A 23,000-nucleotide genomic window follows, 5' to 3' on the forward strand; every position below is an offset into this window, starting at 1 on the left:
CGTTGAAGTAGGGCGCTATTCCAATCCCCTCATGAGGTTAGCGACTTCGACGTCTTGCCGCCTAACGTCGAAGTTAACTTCGAAATAGCGCCCGACGCGTGTAGCCGCGACGGGCGCTATTTCGAAGTTAGTGCCGCTACTTCGAAGTAGCATGCACGTGTAGACACAGCTCGTATGTCGCAATACCCCACTGTATACTTCTTCTAAATATTCCCACACCTATAAAATCAACTGCAGTCAGATCCCCAACAGAGAAAAATGAAAGGTTATTAATTTCTTAAAATCAAAGACGTGCATAAGGATGTGACATCTTTGTAATTCAGATACAAAAATGATCTCAGAAAATGTATACAGAATTAACTAGTCAACCCTGTTTAGATCATGAAGTCTTAACAGGCTGTGACTCCCCCATTATAAGCCCTTTTACAGTACTATGTACGCTGTTGGCTCTTCAGGAATTAGAATTTAGTCCAACTGAATATTGGTTACATTAAAACACAGAAGAGAAAATGGCAGCCTGGAACATTCTGGAATAACATAATATGCTGAGCGACTGTATCCATCTCTAAAACTAAGCATGGAATAGTTTCCTTGTAAATCACAACCTACTTTCAAACAAGTGGATTACAAATGTTTGGTTCACAGCATTTTAGAGGTAGGAAAACAACAGAATCAAAGCCAGGTAGGACTGGAAGGGACTTCTGTAGGTGATCTAGTCCAGTCCCCAGCACTCAAGGAAGTACTTAATAATGACATAAACACAGTTTCTGCATAAAAATTTGTACATATTGGAAATGCTTCTTATCTGCTACTGATGAGTGGTTCAGATTTTGCATCTTCACCTGAGATCCTCACACCATTGTGTAATAGAAACAGACACTCTCCTTAAAGTTAAAAAATCAGATGTATAATTTTTTTCTCTTCCCAGATGCCTAAGCTGCTGACATGGCCACATGACAATATTAGAAAATTCTTTGCTCAGATCCTGCTAACTAAATGTGGAGGAACTACTTTCATCCCACAGCACCTGTATTTGTTTTCCCTCCTTCTCTTGTCTTCCTTGCCTCAGTTATCTCCATCCTTTCCATTTTACCTTTAAGCAGTCTGATTCCACAGGACTGACCAAATCCTGACCTGAGACAACGTATAACGCATCATGGCAGCAACTGTGGGGGCAGTTTTGACACTGAAATCGTGGTAGCAACGTCAGTGATGATGAACTCGTTATTTTAACTATTGTTTTAAAATTCAGCTCTAGCACATCTGACTGATGTTTTTTCATGTAGGACTATTGCCCAAGATATGTGAATACAATGAAACAGAACACCATTATTCTGATTAGATAAGAAACATGGTTTAGAATGATCGAAATGCTGAGTAGCTGCTCTGAAGGACAGAGCTCCTCTTGGCTTTCACTCACATAACACAGCAAAATTTGTCCATTTGCTTTTTAAAATAAAGAAAGAAAAAACAGCAATTTATTGTTCATGCTGCTGTCATGAAATGGGCTGGCCCAGCAGCAACAGAGACATGTTAATAGTGCAAACATCTCAGGTCACCACTTAGGTGGAGTTTCATTATTGGACTTCTCACCTGATAAGATGGAGATGATGATGTAGAACAGGGAAGAAGAGATTTAGGGGAACAGCAGGAGACTGAGGAAATTGTAGCCGGGTCTAAGCTAAGTAAAACACTTCTGCTTACTTTCTGTCATGTGTTACCACTGCATGATACAGCATACATTACCTTGACAAATGTGAGTTTACAAATACAAACACTGCTTTTTGTGTTTCTGATTGTTATTTCTCCATAATGCTCTATCCATCTCCTTCCACTAAGGATGTTGTGTATGCAGGTGGTGACTTTGTTCCATACATAGTAATCTCCATATCTGAGAATAAAATAAAGTTACTATATAAGTGGTAATGTAAATTACATTCAGTATTACTGACAAAAAGTGAAATCCAGTCAGGTAATCACATAGGCCATGTCTACACTAGCACATTCTTTTGGAAAATCAGGCTCTTTTTCAAAAGAACATGCAGAATGTCCACACACAAAATGTGCTCTTTTGGTCCAAAATCGAAAGAATGCGGCTCTTCTTCTGGAAGCCCTCTTCCACTCCCAGATCAGGAAGAGTGCCTCCTTTTGAAAGCTTCTTTAAAAAAAAAAAAAAAAAAAGCATGTGTAGATGCCCTGGGCGCCTTTTCTTTTTCAAAAAAGCAGACTTCGTGGCGCCAGATTTTTTGACCCCTGGCACGTTCTTTTGAAAGAGTGGGGGTTGTGTGGACACTTTCTGGCTGCATCTATACTATCCCCTTCCTTTTGGAAGGGGCATGGTAACGAGCCACATCGGCAGATGATAATGAGGCGCTGCCATGTGTATGCAGTGCCTTGTTAGCATAATGCCAGATGCGCATGGTTGGAAAATGTTGCTTTCGAATCACACTCCTCCCATGTAGACGGAGGCCTTTCAAAAGGACCCCCGCGGACTTTGAAGGCCTCTTCTTCCTAAAACCAAATAGGAAGAAGGGGCTTTTGAAGTCTGGGGGATCCTCTCGAAAGGCCCCCATCTCCATAGGCATCTCGCAATTTGTAAGTGGCACTTTCAAACCGCAAGCAGCTGGCATTATGCTAATGAGGAACTGCATATTCATGGCAGCACCTCATTAGTATCTGACAATGTGGCTCATTACCATGCCCCTTGCATAAGGAAGGGGTTAATGTAAATGTAGCCCCTATCAAAAGAATAGCTAGATCTTTCAATCTGCTTTTTTGTGTGTGCATGTGCTCTTTCGAGAGAAGATCTTCTGGAAGAGATATTCTGGAAGGTCATTTTTCAAAAGATCACTGTACTGTAGATGCGGCCATATATAAAAAATAATATCCCTCAAAAATACTTTAATAAATAGTCTGTCTAATTAAAAGTGTGGCTTTCATCCTATTACTCCCCATCATTAATTCTAAATTATTCTATATGGGTGAGATTCATCCCATTATAGAGGCCCCACAAGAGACTTGATGAACCATTAAAGTCCTGCATTAAAGACTAACTCCCAGTACTCCTGAACACTTTGGTCCTGATCGGTGACTTCAGTGGGATTATACTTAAAGTTCAGCATGAGCTACAGTGTTGTGGTGCAGTGTACCTCAGCCAGTGGTATGTGCACCCTGGGGTGTACATTGAGGTCTTCTAGAGGGTACATCAACTCATCTAGGTATCTGCCTACTTTTACAACAGGCTACATAAAAACACTAATACAGGCTGTACAATCTAAAAGTTCATTCAGACAATGACTTGTTTCTACTGCTTCATATGCCTTAAGCTGAAATGTAATTACAATACTTCTATTCCAGATAATTTATTTGAAAATAAGATAGTAGAAATTCAGCGAGATTACAGTAGTAGTCTTCTGTGATATTTTTGTATGTTTTTGTAAGTAAGTAATTTTTAAGTGAGGTGTAACTTGGTGACATGCAAAGTAAATCTGACTCCTGAAAAGGGTACAGTGATCTGGAAAGGTTGAATGGCACTTGTTCCAAGACCTCTGATTACCTGAGGACCATGCTGCTTAACCGGTGGTTTGTGTACCCTTAGGGGTATGTGAGAGAAGTTTGGGGGTACTTGCAATTTTTTTTTAAAAAGGGGTACTTTATAAAATGAGGTTGAGAAACACTGCTATGGTGGACTGGGGCTCCACTTATGAATTTCTCTCAGATGCAATGGGAACTAGCACAAGTAGAGGCTTTGCAGGTTTGAAAGGCCGTATGTCCTCTCCCACTGTGATCAAATCCCTGCTCTCTTCCCTCAGAGCCACATTTGAAGGAAGCCACATGGCATCGTCTACGCTACAGAAGTTTTTGAAACATTTCCCTGTTGGAAGCAGTCTTGTGGCACCTTAGAGACTAACATTTTCATAAAAGCCACAAAACTTCATGACCTAATCAATATGCTAGTCTCTAAGGGGCTACAGGCTTGCTTGGCATTTGGGAAGCTGCAGATTAACACAGCTACTCCTCTGAGACTATTTCCCTGATAGGTTAATCTTGGTTTAGACGAGCCTAATACTAGCAGCCTTAAGAGCCCTACATGCTTGTTGGCATGGTGTTGACCAAACTTTGCTCGGAGCTGCCCATCATTCCAACAACTAGGTATGTGAACTGCTCTGGCAGAGGAGATGCTATCTCCCTAGGTTTTCCCTCCAAGTGACTGACTGAGCCTTCAGGCTCCAGAAATGCTCCATTACCCCACCTTATAATGGGAGCTCACGTCCTGCCTGCTGCTAATTATGTGGGATCTCTAATCCCCCCACCACAATCCATCCAGCCCATAGAAGAAAGAGTATCTACCAAGATTTACAAAACATCAGCTACTACTACAACACCAACCAAGACAGCCAAAGGAAAGAAGATAGTAGCTTACTTTGGAAAAGTCACATTCAGTGTTCCAACTGGCAGGATTTCCATTGATTTCCCCCAGAATTTATTTTTCCATCTGATATCTAAAAGACAGAATGAAATATTTAGAAAATCACAAAAGACCAAAAATACTATACCTGCAGTGATTTATGCTACTAAATGTCATACCAGCTGATCTATGCCACACTGCCTGTTTCGAACAGAACATTAACTTGCTTTGAAGACAGAAAAATGGTTTTATCTGAAGGACCAGTGCCGTAACTAGTTAATTTTGTGCCTGAGGCAATAATATGAAATTGTGCCGCTTCATATATTCACAATAGTTATTTTGTAAAAATACATTAATAATAATAATACCATACTGCTGACATTGGCTGGGGTTAGAGCAAGGACCTGGGGGTGCCTGGCTCTGGGGGAGGGAGGTGAGGGGGATGGGGTTAGAGTGGGGGCCTGGGGGTGCCTGGCTCTGGGGGAGGGGAGGGCATTGTCCTTCATAAGCTTTCTGAAAATCTGGCAACACTAGATTTGTCTGGCCTCCCACATGGCTGCCAGAGATTCTCAGGGGGCGAGATGCTGCCCAGAGCTGCCCAGCACAGCCACAGGGCAGCCGGGGCTGCAGCCAGAAGCCTCTGTGCACCTCATGGGTAGCCTTGTTTAATTGGCTGCTATTGACTTGTTCCCTTGGGCCCCTGCTGTAACCCCAACCTCCTCCCCTAGAACCAGGCACCTCTAGCCACCTGCTGTAAACCCAGCCCTTCGCCCCACAGAGCCAGGCACCCCCAGCCCTCCCCCAACTGCGTATTCTGGCGATTCACCGGCACCTCCGCTGATGCAGTCGGGGATGGAGCGCTGTGCCGGGCTGCAGCTGTCCAGGCACAGGCAGCATCAGGCTGCAGAAACCACTCCAGGGAAATGGCAGCGACAGGGGCCACCTCCTCTGCTGCTGCCACGTGCGTTTGTCCTGCCCTATGGGGGACATGTCCGCGGAGTGGCAGGAGGGGCACCCCACGTGTGCTGCTCTTCCTGTGCCGCAGGGTTGGCACGCAGCTGGGCAGCACATGGCTGCCCAGCACATGCTCAGGCTACGCCGCTTCTGCGGCTTGCCCCTACCCCAGCCTCACTCCCCGTCAGGACCTGACACGCAGCCCCATGACTGGGGCTCAGAGCTGTGACAAGGAGGAGGGCGAGTGAGGCACTCACCTGCACCCCCTCAGCCCTGTGCCTGAGGTGAGTGCATCACTCACCTCACCCTTGTTACAGCCCTGGGAAGAACAATGTTATATCAGAGAGGCTAATGTACCCCTTTGCCTTCTGTTAGTCTCCTAACACAGATAGCAGTGTGTGTCTTTATAAAAGCATTTAAAAAAGCCATGAGAACAAATAAACATAATATTAAACAAGTCACTCTGGCAGTGGGGATAAAATACTGTATCAGCTTGTTCCTTACTGTTTAAAATTAAAACACTTTAAAACAACTAATTTAATATAATGCTATGTACTAAACTAATCTTTGAGATAAATTTCACAGAATAACCTTAATTGTAATGATTTTTGAGAACATAAACTTTTTATTTGATTAAATAGTTGATCTTTAGGCTTTTGAATTCAAATGTATACCTTGCCAAAACACAAAATTCTTTGATTCACAGTGACAGGCAGAAATGGGTGGATGGTGGCTCACCTGAAAAAAAAAAATTACGGTGGCAAGGAGTTGTTTAACACAAATGAAGTCCTTCATTTTTAAAAATCAGTGCAACTGACAGTTACCTCAGGCTAAAAGCTATTCAGTTATGTGTCTCATAAGAAAACAAACAAAACAAAATGTCACAGCTTATTAATATGATGTAGATATTATTTTTACAGACTCATAAATTAAAGAATATATTTAATATAAAACAGTTCATTTCTTGTACATTTTCTGGATTTAATAACTTTCATGTCAAACTCTTTACTCTAGCGGCAATAAAATATTTTAAGTGTAAAGAAAAAATCAAGTCACTCAGCTGTGCAAAGAAATGAAGATTTACATAGAAACAGGCGTTACCTGTTCTGAGAAAAATCGAAATCCTTTGTCTTCCCGAATACATTCATAGGTCTCACCAAGCACTGGATTGAATGGTTTGCTTCCTGCTCTGTAGTAAGTGGAGGCGTACCCTGAAGCTGCAAAGGCAGCTATGAGAACCTGTTAGAACACACAAAAACAGCTAAAGATTCCTCATTGTGCTCTCTCATCATTGTCAATTGTGTGGGCAGCAGCATGAATAAATTTACCATTTAAAAACACTAAATTGCCTTTTTATTCATTCAGTATTTGAAGGGCCAGTATTTGAAGGGCCACAGTTTAACAGAAAACTATCAATATTCTGCAAAGTAATGAATGGACAGGAAAGCCTGCAGCATCTGTGTCTGAATAATACACAAACCTGTGAGCTGCACATTGCTATAGCCATGGGGCACACAGAAGAACATAAAAGAATACAATAAGATCTTGTGCATTGACACAGTCAGTAATTCACAAGCAAAAACTGATGATCTCTCACCATTCCTATACTACAGAACATTTAGTATTTGCTATGTAGTGTCATTATAGGAAAAATAGTAATGACCTCACAGCTTAAGTTTTACTGATATTTACCTGTAGAGAACAATTAAGGTCCCTTTATTTCATCCTTTAAATTCAGACTAAATTTTGCCTCCAAATTGGCGCAACAGTTCTTCAGAGGACAACAGAATTTGCCATTTTATATTCTTGGATAAAATATTTAGTGGCTTTAGAATTTTGGCCCAATATTCAGAATTTTGAAATTTTGCGTTGTTATCACATTTGTTCGGGTTCTTTGAGCTAAAAACCACAGCCCCTATAAACCTCTCTCTCTCTCTCTCTCACACACACACACACACACACACACATACACAGAGCCAACCATCACATTGTGCACAGGCATATTGTTGAACTTTACACTTGGTACATATTGAATAGTAACAGAGAGGTAGCCATGTTAGTCTGTACTCTAACTAAAGTTTTGTTTCACTTAGTATGTCTACACTGCCCTGTAGATTGGGCTGGTTGGTGCAAATAGCAGTGCACACCAAAAGGCCATGCTATAACTCCTGTGTGGACTTTGCAGACATGAATTAAGAGGTTCCCAGTTAACATTAAGGTCTGTGACAGTATTGCTCAGATTGGGCTGCAAACCCACTTTGGGAAAGCCACTAGCAGTCCAGCAACCACTTTGTTTACCTATGGAGTTCATAGTTACAAATCCTCACAGCTCCCCTTGGCTAAGGTTCATCACTTCCAGCCAAAAGGAGCCACATGAAAGAGCAGAATTGGACTATATATGCAAGCTTGACTACCAGATAGGGTCTGAATAGGACTGAGAGTGGCTAGCTCACTACAAAAAGTAATTTTCCTTCTTCTGGTATACACAGCCAGCCTAATTGAATTAACTTTGCTAGCACTGGTCTGCCACTCACTAATGTATGTTTACACACCTGCAAAACAACTAGTTAGCACTTGTGTGTAGGTATCCTTAACAAAAAACTATACTGGTTATACTAAATGCACAAGTATGCTCATATAATACCTTCAAGCATTTTATTGTGTTTGGACATTTATTCAGTAATTTGCAAAATTTACTGTGTTCATTAGTGAAACTCAGTGAGATATAAACATAATAGTTACAGACACTGCCTCTAGACTATAAATTTAAGTGATGTCCACAACAGGCAAGCAAAGATAAAATATATAATCACCAGCGCCTGTTGTACCAACAGCAAACTACTTAGATGTTATTCTCAAGCTCAGGAAAATATCTTATACAAATGACTTACACCCTGGAGACTGATAAACCAAGGCAGAACACTGGATAGCCAAGGATTTTTAAATGATATCATATTGCCACCAGTCCCAATTAATTTAGTCTTAGGGACTGATATCAAACTCCACATAAACTGTAAAGATAGGAAATGGGGCTGCAGTGGGGAGAAATGCCTAATTCAACCCAGCACCAAGTCATTCAAGGTTTTCAGATCAGACCTAATACCTAGTATTGCACCCTGAAATGACATGGTAGTTTGAGCAGACCATAGAGCCCAGGGACAGTGTTTCATCTATGAGAAAATGTGCAGCTATATGCTACAACAGGTGTAAGTTCTGACTGGTATTCAGGAGCTGACCTAAGCAACCATCGGGCTGGATCAGAGCAGAGGAGACAGAGAGCACCTCGGAGGATGAAGGCCCCTGGTATTCGCCATCACCTCCAGCTCCTCCAGCTAGGCTCCCTCAAGGCAGGTGTTCCCAGATCCGCTCTCCGGAGCCCCTAGTAGGTAACAGGTGGATTGTGCAACCCGGGCCAGGGTAGGCACCCCATCCTGCATTCCCCAGCCACATCCCAGGCCCAGGAGTGGTGGCACCCATCAGCTGCCCCCATGGACAGTACCACGACCCTCCCAACCGTGAAGGGAGGTAGGAACCGTACCACAGGTGGAGGGTGCCCCATGGATGCAGCCCCACCGACCATATGGGACTCCCTGGGGGGCATCAGGCAAGTTGGTGTTGCACTGGGGGATGGTTGGTGGGCCTGAGCAGGATCCCCAGGGCCAGGTGGCAGCACTGATGTGTGGCCTTTCTCTCCCTTGTGTCTCTTCAGCATCACCCTCTAAGGACTAGGCCAGTCCCATTCTACGTGCCAGCACTCCAGCCCCACCATCCAACAGAGCCAGGGAAACCCCATCCCTGCCACCCAGGCCCCTGTCCACCCAGAGGAGACCGCAGCAACACACACCACTGCCATAAGCGAGCAGATGGCCATCCTCCGGGAGTGGCTCCTATGCAGCAGGAGGACAGGGCCTGCTGGTGGGAGGTCTGGGACAAGGAGGCCATGGCCCTCTGGTGTCTTGCCCCCTCCCGCCCCAAGCCACCCCCGTCTCCACCCCTGCCGCTCCCGAACTGACCGCCTTATCCCAGCCACCCTCTCCCCAGCTGACTTGCACTGGGCCACTGGCTCATCACCAGTGCGGGCCAGGACCAGCCTGCCCTGCCCGCCCCATCACCCCTGCTCCCCCAGCCCCACCCACCAGGCCAGTGCTCTGAGCCCCTGCCCAGCCCTACCTCCCTGTCATCCTGGCCCCATCCCAGCCCCAACAGGGCCCCTGCACCTGCCGAGGGTCCCACCCCTCAACCCCTGTGGAGGACTAGGCCCATCCTTGCCCATGGCCCCCTCTAAACGGGCATGTCCCCCATTGTACTTAGTTCCCCTGTTTAGATACTCTCACACCCATTTGTTAAAATGCAGTTTATTTACATATTTAGTGGCTAGATCATTCAGTAAAGCGTTGTGTTGTGCACCCCAGTGTCCCCTTTGCGTATGGGGGCTGTGGTGTGGGGTGGGCTGTGATGCAGGGTGGGTGTGGGCTGGAGTGTGCCAGGATGAGGGTCAGTGAGACTCCCATTTGAAGGCCTTACTGAGGGCCTCCCAGACCCTAACCCCATCCCTCTGTGCCTGGCAGCACAGGGCTGCAGGTGGCTGCTCGTACCCGGGGCCGCCATCCGCAGCCCACCCCTGCACAAAACGCTCGTGCTTGCTCTTGACAATGTTGTGCAGAGCACAACAAGCTGTGACCACCCTGGGGACATTGGGGAAGCTGATGTCCAGGCATCGGAAGCGCCCGTTCAGGTGTCCAAAGGCCTGCTCCACAGTATAGTGGGCGTGGTTGAGGCAGTGGTTAAAAGTATCCTGGCTGGCAGTGGACTGCCGTGTGTAGGGGCGCATCAGCCATGGCTGCAAAGGGTACGCCCCATCAGCCACTATGCAGGGTGGCATTGTGGTGGCCCCCACCACAGGGACAGGTGGGCAAGGACATACATGCCCCTCTCCAGGTGGTGCCCAAGCCAGGAGTTCTGCAGTATCCGGGTGTCGTGGGCTCACCCAGACCAGCCCACCCAGATGTCAGTGAACCAGCCCCTGGCATCAACAAGGGCCTGCAGCACCGAGTGGTACCCCTTGTGGTTTATATAGCGGCCCGTGCTGTGATCTGGGGCGCAGATTGCTATGTGGGTGCCATTGAGGATGTTGAAGCAGTTGGGGAACCCGACAGCTGCAAATCCTGTCATGGACGGTCCTCCGCAAGATCACGCAGTTGATCGCCTGGACCACCTGTGTGAGGGAGGGCACTGACATTTGGGCCTGCACAGTGGGGAGCCCCGTGGCCCTCCATACCCCACACTTCCCCTGCAGGGCCCCCAGTCCTCCTTCCCTCCAGGTCCCCCAGCCCCCTGTCTCTGCAGGGCCCCCTAGCCCAGGGGCCCACTCCCCCATTCCCGGGGTGGGTGTGGGGCTCCGACCTGGCTTACCTCCAGGAGGATGGCTCCAACAGTGGCCTTGCCCAGCATGAATTGGTATCCCACCGAACAGTGGCTATCTGAGCTGACAGGCTTCGACAGCACGATCCCCACTGGTTTGTCAACTGAAAGCGCAGGCTGCATGCAGGTGTCCATGTGCTGCAGGGTGGGTGTGAGCCACTGGCGCTGCTCCATGAATGTCTGCCTTGACATTCAGAAGTTCTTGAGCCCCTTTTCATCATCCCACTGGCCTAGCACCAGCCTCTCCCACCAGTCTCTGTTGCTAGGGTAGCTCCAGCGGTGCCGGAGGGGAACAGAGAATGGGGTCCTGCAGAACCCCAGTGGTGGGGTTTATGGGCTGCAGGGCTTTCAGCATGGCCAGGATGACCATTGCCATCTGGGCCCTGGGGTCAGTGAAGGCATCAGCCTTGGGCAGCTTCTGGTGCTCCATGTGCTGTGGCGTTCCCTCAGAGCATGGGCCCCACAGTGCTGTCTGCTGCTCTGCAGTGCTCTGTGTGTTTGGGAGGGGCCCATTAAGGGGTTGTCAGCCATGCAACCCTATGCATGGCGTTCCTTGGCTTGTTCTTTCAAAAGGGTTCACATTGTTGTGTGGACACTCCCTTTTGAAAAACCAGGGGCCTCTTTTGAAAGAGCGGACCAGTCCGACGATCCGCTTTGTGTGTGTGGCTGTGTTCTTTCAATATGCCTTCTTTTGACTTAGGTTTTTGAAGTTCCAGCTTTTGAGATTTGTTTGTAGTGTAGACACAGCCTAAGAGATTGCAGGTGAATTCAAGACAGAGATCAACAACATCTGCATGCTCATGGCATTACAGTTCCAAAAGTCTCATAATTTCCCTTAGCAATCTCACATACCCAATAAGCCAGGGGAAAGACAAACTGGAACCCGGTGCAGGATTCCACATAACACCTCCTGGTAAGATGAGAAAAATTTAAGCTTTTGATTATAGTTGTGCTGTATCAAATTTATTACCATGCGTTCATACGGATCATCAGTTTCAGCTGCTTTGTCCAGGAGTTCACTGTATTCCAGTTCTTCACAAAGGTGTTGTAAAGTATTAAGAGGTTCGTTTAGCTCAACTGGCATGGAGACTTTGGAGAGATCTTTACCAATATTATTTCTCAAAATATTCCATAGATTGATGTTACTGGTATCAGGACAGGGAGCTGGGAGACAAGTCCGACGTCCATTTCTGAATGCACCTCCTGCTAGCTCACCATTAAGAACTGAGAGGGAAAAGAATGTATTACTGTATTGAAATCTCCTCTTTAAAAAGAACATTCGCTCATGAGACCGAATTTACTGCAGGTGCAATCCCATTGATTTCAGCTGCGTTGTGCCCAATTACACCTGCTGTAAATTTGGCTCATGACCTGAAAACAATGTACTTTTCTAAAAATTTTTTAAAATATGATGTATACTTTGTCGGAAAACGTTGTCTGCAACACTGGTGTTGTCCTCAGATATGTTATCACTCACATCACTGATATAGGATTCATCATCAGAAGCCTAAAGAAGAAAAATTGAAATATTAGTCAACAAATCAAGACAATCAACTTCATAGTAAACACACATATAAATTAAGCAAAACAAACTTTCAGAGAAGCCACATGTAGCCTGGCATAACTGAAACTATATCTACACAGTTTGTTTCAGTTTGCCTGTACAATGAATCAATGCCCTAACAGCACTAAGAGAAATGTTATGCTCATTGAATATTCCTGATCTAAGCACTATGGGAGCCATACAAGACCTTCACGATTATTTGACTTATGACTCTCAGGCTATGTCTACACTACGAAATAAAGTTGAATTTATAGAAGCCAATTTTACCATTAGATTTTATGAAGTTGAAGATGAGTGTCCACAATGTCCAGAAAGTCAACATAATGTGTCTCCATTGCCTTAGCTAGGTTTTACTGTGTCAGCAATACACTGCGGGTACCTATTCCACAGTGCCTGCAGCCCCTTTGCATTCTATGTTTTTTGGCAGTGTGTTACGGGAAAAATGTGCTGCAAGTGCTTGTGGGTGTCTGATATCATCCCATCATGTGATGACCCCCCACCACCGCCCTGCCACTGGAAAACAAATGAGCCAAGGAACTTTATGCCATTTTTGAGCCATTTTCCCAAAGCCTGACCCTGGCTCATGCAGCTGCGTGGCACTAGCATGGATCCTGAACAGCTTAGAGCCATCACACAGTGTGTTACAGCCACTTCCTGAATTGATGTGTAGTATTTTACTAGACAAAGCGAGTGGGAGGATGAGGTGGATGCAGATATTTGGATGTCACTGAAGGACTGGAGACCAGAAATTCACAGCTAGTGGTTTCCCTGGATGCATTGCATGCAGTGGAGCACCAGTTCTGGAGATGTGAAACCAGTACACGCTGGTGGGACCACATCATTTTGGAGGTGTGGCATGACCTGCAGTGGCTGCAGGACTTCTGCATGTGCGAGACCACATTCATTTGCTGTCCCCCACCCTGAAGTGCTGTGATACCAAAATGTGAGCTGCTTTGACAGTTCACAAGTGAGTAGCAATTGCTTGGTGGAAGTTTGCAATGCCCAACAGCTACCGGTCAATTGGAAATCAGTTGAGGAGTGAGCAGATCTACAGCGGGGGCTGCAGTGACCCACATAGCCAAGGTAATCAATGCCCCATCTTCTGCGGAAGACTGTGACTCTGGGGAATGTGCAGGACATAGTGGACAGCTTTGCTGCCAGGGGTTTCCTAACTGTGGTGGGGTGACAGATGGAATGCATATCTCCATCATGGCCCCAGACCACCTGCTCTCAGAATACATAAACTGCAAGGCGTACTTCTCTATGGTGTTGCAAGCATTGGAGGATCACAAAGGTTGTTTCATCAACGTCTACCTGAGATGGCTGGGAAAGGTGCATGACTTGCTCATGTTTAGAAATTAAGGTCTGTACAGAAAGCTCCAGGATGGGACTTTCTTCCCACACCAGACAATCAAGATTGGCAACATGGAGATGCCCATAGTGATACTAGGTGACCCTGTTTACACGCTGCTCCCTGCGCTCATGAACTCATACATATGCACCCTGGACTGAAGCAAGGAGCATTTCAGCTACAGGCCGAGCAAGTGAAGAATGACAAAAGAATGTGCCTTTGGCCATTTAAAAGCCAGATTCAGGTGCCTTTTGACCCATTTGGACCTTTGTGAGCCAACATCCCTGGCATGGTGGCAGCGTGCTGTATTCTCCATAACATTTGCAAATCAAAGGGGGTGAAATTTTATACCACCCAGATGGCAGGGGCACATGACCTGGGCAGTGTTTATGAACAGCTGGATACAAGGGCAATCACAAATCCATAGACAGATGCAATGAAAATCAGGGAGACTTTGAAAAATAGCTCTGTGAATGAGCAGACAAATGAATCTGTTGCATTCAATTATTTTGATACCACCTCAACCCTCCAACAATGAGTACTTGACCTTTATGAAAACACCTCCAACTGCACCCCACCCCATGTGAATCAATAAATGACACTGTGGTTTTCACAATGGCATTTTTTTATTTAAGGAGTGGGGGCGGGGGAATAAGGGAATCCTGATGTCACATGAGGTGGAATGTGAGCCTTTTGCAGTGGGGAGAGAGGTCCTGGGAGTGGACTGTGAGACTGTCCTCTGCAGTTCTAGCATGGACCACAGGATGTTGGTCTGCTCCTTGATAACCATCAGGAGCTCTGTTGAGTCCTTGTTCCTGCACTGGAGCATGCTTTGCTACCATTGCTGAGTCCACTTTCTGCCAGCAGCAGCTTGGGCTCACTCCTTCTTGGCCTCTTGCATCTGCTGCAGTATGAGGTCTTGCTTTGTTCTTTTCCTGAGGCGGATCACAGCGACCCTGCCACTCCCACGCACACTCCCTGTTGAAGACAGTCAAGGGCAAAATGTAGATACAATTTTTAAATGTGACACAATACAGAGACCCATTCAATGAATGGGGTGTCTGCTTAACAATCACTGCCACTTTTGTTTTCCAAGGCCACTTTTGGCCTCTTAAGGATGACAATGAATCAGAACAGAAGCTATCAATTTTTCCTGACCACTTCCTTGTGGACATGGTAAGATCCTGATGGCTAAGTGTGGGTGGTGGTTTGAAACAAACCATGTGATATGTAAAGTGCAGAAAAAAAATTTGGTGTCTTTTTGCTGTGGGGGAAAAAGCCATTTAAAGCAGGGAAAGCCTGAACTTGAAATGCCAGTGTCTGTAAGCAGGGTCCGCACAGCATGGCAACCACGTGGTGTGGGGGCGAGGGTGTCAAGCCTGCCACCACATGGCGGGCTGGGGGCAGGCAGCCCTGTAAAATATAAAGCACAGAAAAAAAAATTTCAACCACTCCTCATACATCCTTTACAGCTGAATAGTAACAGAGAGATAGCCGTCCTGGTCTACATACTATTAAAACAAAAAAGCAGTCCAGTAGCACTTTAAAGACTAACAAAATAATTTATTAGGTGATGTGCTTTCATGGGAATGAGCTTCATGGGAAATGGGTTTGTCCCACAAAAGCTCATCACCTAATAAATTACTTTGTTAGTCTTTAAAGTGCTACTGGACTGCTTTTTTGTTTTGATCCTTTACAGCTGTGTGGTTATGTGGGGAGGGGACCTGGGGAGCCTTCCATCAGCATGGTGGGAGAGGAGGGGGCAAGGAGAGCCTTCCAGCCACCTGGAGATGGGAAGGGAATGGACAGCCTGTCAGCCACGTCGTACAGCCGGGCAGTTCTGGAAAATGTAAATGGTGTGATAATGTTAAAGGGACAAATTTAATGAAACTATGTTTAAAGAACAAAAATAGGACAATCCAGAAACTATAGACCAGTCAGCCATACCTCAGTCCCCAAAAAAGTCATGGAAGGGATCCTTAAGGAATTCATTTTGGAGCACTTGGAAGAGGGAAAAGTGACCACGAGTAGTCAACATGGATTCACCAAGGACAAGTCATGGCTGGCAAATCTGATTAGCTTCTCTGATGAGCTAACTGGCTCTGCAGACATGAGGAAGTCAATGGATGTGACATATCTTGACTTCAGCAAAGCTTTTGATACAGTCTACCACAACTTTCTTGCCCATAACCTAAGAAAGTATGGATTGGGTACATGGACTGTAAGATGGATCGAAAGCTGGCTTGACAGACAGACCCAATAGGTAGTGGTCAATGGCTCAATGTCTGGTTGATGGTCGGTTTCAAGTTTAGTGCCCCAAGGATGAGTTCTAGGGACAATATTGTTCAACATCTTTATTAATGACCTGAATGAAGGGAAGGATTGCACGTTCAGTAAATTTGCTGATGACACTAAGCTAGGGGGTCGGGTAGACACATTGGAAGGTAGGGATAGGGTCCAGAGTGACCTAGATAAATTGGAGTATTGGACCAAAATAAATTTGATGACGTTCAAGAAGGAGAAGTGCAGAGTCCTGCACTTGGGATGGAAGAATCCCAAGCACTGTTACAGGTTGGGGACCAACTGGCTAAGTAGCAGTGCAGCAGAAAAGGACACGGCAATTGCAGCGGATGAGAGGCTGGATATGAGTCAACAGTGTGTCCTTGTACCCAAGAAGCCTAAAGGCATGTTTAGGAGATGCACGTCTCCCTGATCTAAAGAAGTTATTATTCCCCTCTACTCAGCACTGGTGAGGCCACATCTGGAATATTGTGTCCGGTTCTGGGGCCCCCAGTATAGAAAGAATGTGGACACATTGGAGACAGTTCAGTGGAGGGCAACGAAAATGATTAAGAGGATGGAGCACATGATCTATGAGGAGAGGCTGAGAGATTTGGGCTTATTCAGTTTGCAGAAGAGAACAGTGAGGGGAGATTTGATAGCAGACTCCAACTTCCTGAAAGGGGGCTCTAAAGAGGATGGAGAGAGACTGGTCTCAATCTTGACATATGGCAGAACAAGGAGCAATTATCTGAAGTTACAGAGGGAGAGGTGTAGCTTGGATATTAGGAAACACTCTTTCACCAGGAGGGTGGTGAAGCACTGGAATGTGTTACCAAGACAGGTGGTGGAATCTTCATCCCTAGAGGTTTCTAAGTCCTGGATTGACATAATCATGGCTGGGATGATTTAGTTGGGGTTGGTCCTGCTTTAGGCAGGGGCTGGACTAGACAATTTCCTGAGGTCCCTTCCAGCCCTAGAATTCTATGATTCTATGCTGCTTCTAAGTTGCAAAAAGAGACATCAGGATCTTAAGAATAACAGAGCATGAAAAAAGAAATATGCTCATACTCTGTGAGCATGGGGAGGGAAAATTTGCCAGAATGTTGTGTGGTGCCATGATGCCAGATTACTTACTGGCGGCTTGGTGTGACAAGGTGTGCTATTATGGAAGCCAGAATAAATTAGGCCTCCCTAAAAACCTCATGTGAAAAATAAAAGAGTAGCTGGCTGAGACCTTTATGGAGATCTCCGAAAAGGATAAATGCTCCATCCCCAGAAATATTAACAAGCTGTTCTGGACCATAGACCCACCCCACTCCACCCAAAACCCACTTGTAGCAGTTTAAAATAATATGCTTAACAGAAGTAAACTTACACCCCAACCCAGCTGCAACCTGCTTATAGCAGCTTAAAAAATATACTCACCAGAAGAATCTTCTCCAGCACTGATGGACTCCAGAGCATCAGATGTTGATGAAGGCACTGGCTCCTGGGTGAGAAAGAGCTCCTGGCTGGCAGGATTAGCTTCCTCGAGTGTCTGCTGACTGGCAACATCTACTTCCTCATCAGCCTCCCTTTCCTCTTCACTTTTAATGGACTCACCAGAGAGCTGAACATGGTCTCCTGAGGAGTCCATGCAATTCTTGCTGACCACAGGTGGGCCCTTCCCAAGAATCACATTGAGCTGCTTGTAAAAGCAGCATGTTTTGGAAGATGTCCCACATCACCCGTTGGCTTCTTTCACCTTCTGATAACTCTGCCTGAGCTCCTTGATTTTGACCCAGCAGTGCTGAGCATTCCTGGTGTACCCATTTCTCCATCATGCCCTGGGAAATCTTCCCATAAATGTCCTCATTTCTTTTCTGGCTTGCAGTTTGCTCAGCACTGATTCATCATACCTCCCACCCCCCGGAATGAGATCCTGGATCTCCTGACAGCTCCATGCTGGGGCTCTTTGGCAACCCTGAGAACTCTGATCAGAAATAGAACATTGAGAACTCATGATGGCTAGATGTGATTGGTCCTGAGGTGTGCTCCTTTGATGTGTTATCCAAGTTGGTGAGAAAGAAATGAATTCCAATTCCCAGGCTTCCTGCTACCTATTTCCTGTGCACATAGAGAGCAGTGGAGGTGAAAGTGGCCAGAACGGACACATTTGGGGCATTGTGGGATACCTCTGGAGGCCAATAACATAGATTTAAAGTAACACTGTTTCCACACTAGCATTAATTCAACCTTTCTAATTTGAATTTGGCGTTACTCTGCCTGGGAGGTGTGGCATAAAAAAGTCGACCTTAGTGCCCCATAAAATCGACCTAATGGTCGTGAAGACATTCACATTGTAAAATTGAGCTAAGTGCCTTAAAATCAACTTTATGTTCTAGTGTAGACATAGCCTAACTGAGACTCTGTTTACCCTTATTTTGTCCAAGCCAAGTCCTGTTCAAGTCTCCCCCTGGAAAGAGGACAAGAGAACAAATATCTCTTAACTGGTGTTAAGAGAACATCTTCACTGGATCGATGGGCAGTAATCAATCAAGCGGAGGTTGATTTATCATTTCTAATATACATCTGATAGACCGACTGCTGAGCACTCTCCTGTTGACTCCCGTACGTCACCAGAACGAGAAAAGTAAGGAAAGTCAACAGGAGAGCATTAGCTGGCAAATTACCACAGTAAGGAAACCTAAATTCATCGACTTCAGCTATGTTATTCACATAACTGAAGTTGTGTAACTTAGAGCTATAGCTGAGATAGTGTAGACAAGGCCTCAGTCACAGACAGTATGGAGATGAATGTGGTATAAGCATCCACACACAATGGAAGTCCATTAGTTTCAGTGGAAGTTGGATCAGGCCCTAAAATAGCAAAGATGCTAATACATTCTATCTCCAGCTACTTATTTGCGTTTCTCCCTATGTTCTATCACATCACCTGAGGTCATCTGGGATTCTTTCACCAACACGCCCTTATTTTTAAATACCAGGATTGGTGACAGGGCTTTCACAGCATGCAGCCCTCACGCTCTGGAATTTACTTTCCCTTTTCATCCGTTGGAGTCCAAATCTGCTGACTTTCAGGGTATGAAGAAACCCTGTTCACTTAGGTGTTGACCTTCAGCATATGATTCTGTAGATTCTGCTTTATTTTGTGAACAGTTAATTTAATCTGAAATTGTCAGAGGTGTGTGTGTGTGTAAGTAAACTGATATTATCAGAAAGTGTGTACACATACATTTGCTCTGAGGTTTTCTGCACAGATAAGTACTGTACACTGAAAAATAAAAATGAACAGAAGTATTACTCTTCTCTCATTTTAAAATGACATTGCTAACTTCACTCCATCTGATGAGGAAATTTCAAATCAGGAATTCAATCCAGATTTTACAATAATTTGACCTACTTTGTTTTCTTCATTTTTAAGTCACCAAGGTTTCTGCTGTTAAACTGTTTTACTTCCTGCTCATACTGAACTGTCATAGCATAATCTAAAATGATTGGCCTCCTACAAGTGTACTAAAGAAAGAAAGAATTCTGCCTATAGTCTTGAAAAAGATAGGGTGCCAGGTTAATATAGTCTAAATGTTTTACTTCAGTTATAACTAGAGCTATGTGTATGACGGACTTCTTTTTTGTTTGATTCCTGACAGTTCCAAAAATTTTGGACAACTTCCAAATAAAATTTTTATGAAACTTTTTGATAACTGAAAAGCCAAAAAAAACCCCAGGTGTTCTGCTTGAACTAAATTTTTTGTCTGGCTTGAAACATACCATTTAATTTAGATTTTTAGCATTTAAAAAAAATGAAGACAAATTTTCTCCATGCAGTGCAGTGTATAATGCAATGCACAGCTGCACAGGGCATAAAGGACAGCATAGGTCTATATCACACAATAATATCGAATAAGACGGCCAAATGCAAAGCTATTCAATCATACAGGTCAAGACTGCGTGAAAAAGTGTGCTACTTGCACATACAAATAGCTAGACATGTAGGCATTCATACAAGGTGCATGATGATAGATAGCTAGATAGATATGAACGCATGGTACAAACAGCTCACCTGGAGTTTGCAATCACTGTGAATGGGCATGCAAAAAACACGTATCTGTATACATGCAGTTCTACAAAACATGTCACAACCTTATTTGCATAATAGTTTATCATGCAGGCATCACCAAATGCTGTCTGGTACTTCAAGACTCAAGCTGGGTCTACACTGCAAAGTTCTGTCTACAGAAGTCAATGTAGTTTTCCCAACAGAACTTCTGTCTACAGAACACATCCATACCTAACAGGGGCTTCCCCTGCTAATGCCCTCTGTTGACAGAGAGCGCCAGATGGCCCAGCCTTCTGTCGACAGAAAAGCCAACCGGAAGCTTTGCAAACAGGGCTGCCAAGTGAACTGGAAACCCTCTCTGTCGACAGAAGCCGCCCCCCCCCCGCCCAGAGCGTCTACACTGTTTTTCTGTCTACAGAATCTGTCTACAGAGGCACTATGCCTCAAACTTTCAAGACGTAACTGTGCGAGGAAAAATAACAAAGAGGAAGCCATGCTAGTCTATACACTATCAAACCAAAAAGCAGTCAAGTAGCACTTTAAAGACTAGCAAAATGGTTTATTAGGTGAGCTTTTGTGGGACAGACCGTCTGAAGAAGTGGGTCTGTCCCACAAAAGCTCACCTAATAAACCATTTTGCTAGTCTTTAAAGTGCTACTTGACTGCTTTTTGGTTTGCCAGGAAAAAGGTTGTGTTCTGTCAACAGATTCTAGACGGAACACATTTGTAGTGTGGACTCTCCCTAGTTTTGTCAACAGAAGACCTCTTCTGTAGACAAAACTTTGTGGTGTAGATACAGCTTCAGTCTATTCAACTTCTTAATTTATGTTGGAAACAGGCATCTCAGAGCATTTCATAACAATATTAAAGTATGGCTCAGGGTAGAAATATGTCTGTGCCCTGCACGCACTTGTAAAAATTAGGTTAATGGCTTCTTGTAAACTTTCCTTCCCATCTGCTAACTCTGCTAACTCATGAAATGCCTTGCTGGCTTTGCAGGCAAATGTTCGTTGTTTGCAGACAATGGAATTGAATGATGGATCACTTAGCAGTGATGCAGCACAGCTTTTCCTATTCTGCTTCAGAAAGTGTGATTTTCCACTTTATATGTAACCAAAACCCAAGGTTAATTTTCTGCTTTCAATTTCCTTTTCCAGTACACTGTGCTATAGAGCTCAGTGCCACTGCAATCTGGGGACTGTGACACTTAACAGCTGAACAATGGGTCATGTGTCTTTAGGGAGACATTAGCAAGTCAGTCAGCTTTAAAAGGCAAAATGGGAAAGGAGCATCAAGGTTTGTTCTCTGGACCAAACTGCTTGAGATGTTTTGTGCTGGCTGTAACAAACTGATCCCAGGTCATAGCAGGCACAATTACATTCCATTCACATACTAATAGTGCAGTAAAGCTCTCTCTAGCTCAAAAGCTTGTCTCTCTCACAAACTAATATTGGTCCATCTCTCTCTCTCTCACACACACACTTTATCAACGATGTTAGGTTTTTTAAGAATCAGTTATTTACACTATATTTCAGGCTTAACTTCCTTGACAAACTGTCTTGAATTAGCATATTTCTATCCTGTAGAATATAAAATATATAAAAGCACAGCTCAAGCGACAGCAGCATTATACAGTCATTCCTGATTTTGAGGCTGCTTTTGCCTTTCAGCTGGTATCAGTGTTACGTTGTTTTGCAAATTATTGTTTTTAAAAAATATCTGTGTTGGCCTTTCCAAACAAAATTTTCTTTTTTCTAAATAGATGAAAATTTTGAGTAACACCATAGCTGTGTCTACACGTGCACGCTACTTCGAAGTAGCGGCACTAACTTCGAAATAGCGCCCGTCGCGGCTACACGCGTCGGGCGCTATTTCGAAGTTAACTTCGACGTTAGGCGGCGAGACGTCGAAGTCGCTAACCTCATGAGGGGATCGGAATAGTGCCCTACTTCGACGTTCAACGTCGAAGTAGGGACCGTGTAGACGATCCACGTCCCGCAACGTCGAAATTGCCGGGTCCTCCATGGCGGCCATCAGCTGGGGGGTTGAGAGATGCTCTCTCTCCAGCCCCTGCGGGGCTCTATGGTCACCGTGGGCAGCAGCCCTTAGCCCAGGGCTTCTGGCTGCTGCTGCGGCAGCTGGGGATGCATGCTGCAGGCACAGGGTCTGCAACCAGTTGTCAGCTCTGTGGATCTTGTGTTGTTTAGTGCAACTGTGTCTGGGAGGGGCCCTTTAAGGGAGCGGCTTGCTGTTGAGTCCGCCCTGTGACCCTGTCTGCAGCTGTGCCTGGCACCCTTATTTCGATGTGTGCTACTTTGGCGTGTAGACGTACCCTCGCAGCGCCTATTTCGATGTGGTGCCGCGCAACGTCGAAGTTGAACATCGACGTTGCCAGCCCTGGAGGACGTGTAGACGTTATTCATCGAAATAGCCTATTTCGATGTTGCTACATCGAAATAAGCTATTTCGATGTTGGCTTCACGTGTAGACGTAGCCCATGTGTGAAAACTGCAAAATAATGATTGTCTGATGTATATTATGAGTGTGACTTAGGATAATCGAATCTTGATTATTATAAAATATGATGAAATATATTTATGTATGTGTCACTGATTCAAAGGGAGATGGTAATAATACACTATAAACCTGGTAGATCTAGAAACTGAACTAAGGGTTCTGTTCTCCAGATGGAGAATCCTGGCCACGTTGTTGCTGTGGCACCTTGTGCAAATTAACTATGAGTTTTCCTGGTCAAAGGTAGGATACAATGGCACCTAAATGAGTAGCCCAAAGGCGCCAAAAAGGTGGAGGTAAAATATAGCAGTTGTATAAGATAAGATCATGATTGTATTCTAAATAGTTTAAAAATAAATTAAAAGAATAAGTAATGATATTTTAAATATTGGTCCCAGTAACTAAATCAGCAGCTATTCTGTGTTCCTTTGTACTTCTTCGTGTT

The 23,000-nt window shown here is 44.9% G+C and overlaps 1 protein-coding gene across 5 annotated transcripts in view; it reads right to left on the minus strand.

Annotated features, from left to right (window-relative positions):
• The window catches only part of OSBPL6 (oxysterol binding protein like 6), a 256,719-nt gene that overhangs the window by 22,009 nt on the left and 211,710 nt on the right, over window positions 1-23,000 (minus strand). For all 5 annotated transcript variants that reach the window (XM_075000735.1, XM_075000737.1, XM_075000734.1 and 2 more), the window contains 6 exons: window positions 12,203-12,290; window positions 11,754-12,007; window positions 6,464-6,601; window positions 6,037-6,100; window positions 4,424-4,502; window positions 1,747-1,891 (listed from right to left, as the gene is read on the minus strand). In XM_075000735.1, the coding sequence (XP_074856836.1) occupies window positions 1,747-1,891; window positions 4,424-4,502; window positions 6,037-6,100; window positions 6,464-6,601; window positions 11,754-12,007; window positions 12,203-12,290 (768 nt within the window). The remainder of the gene's footprint in view (window positions 1-1,746; window positions 1,892-4,423; window positions 4,503-6,036; window positions 6,101-6,463; window positions 6,602-11,753; window positions 12,008-12,202; window positions 12,291-23,000) is intronic.

This window comes from Carettochelys insculpta, chromosome 8, assembly GCF_033958435.1.
Source record: "Carettochelys insculpta isolate YL-2023 chromosome 8, ASM3395843v1, whole genome shotgun sequence".
In the NCBI taxonomy this organism is placed as follows: domain Eukaryota; kingdom Metazoa; phylum Chordata; order Testudines; family Carettochelyidae; genus Carettochelys; species Carettochelys insculpta.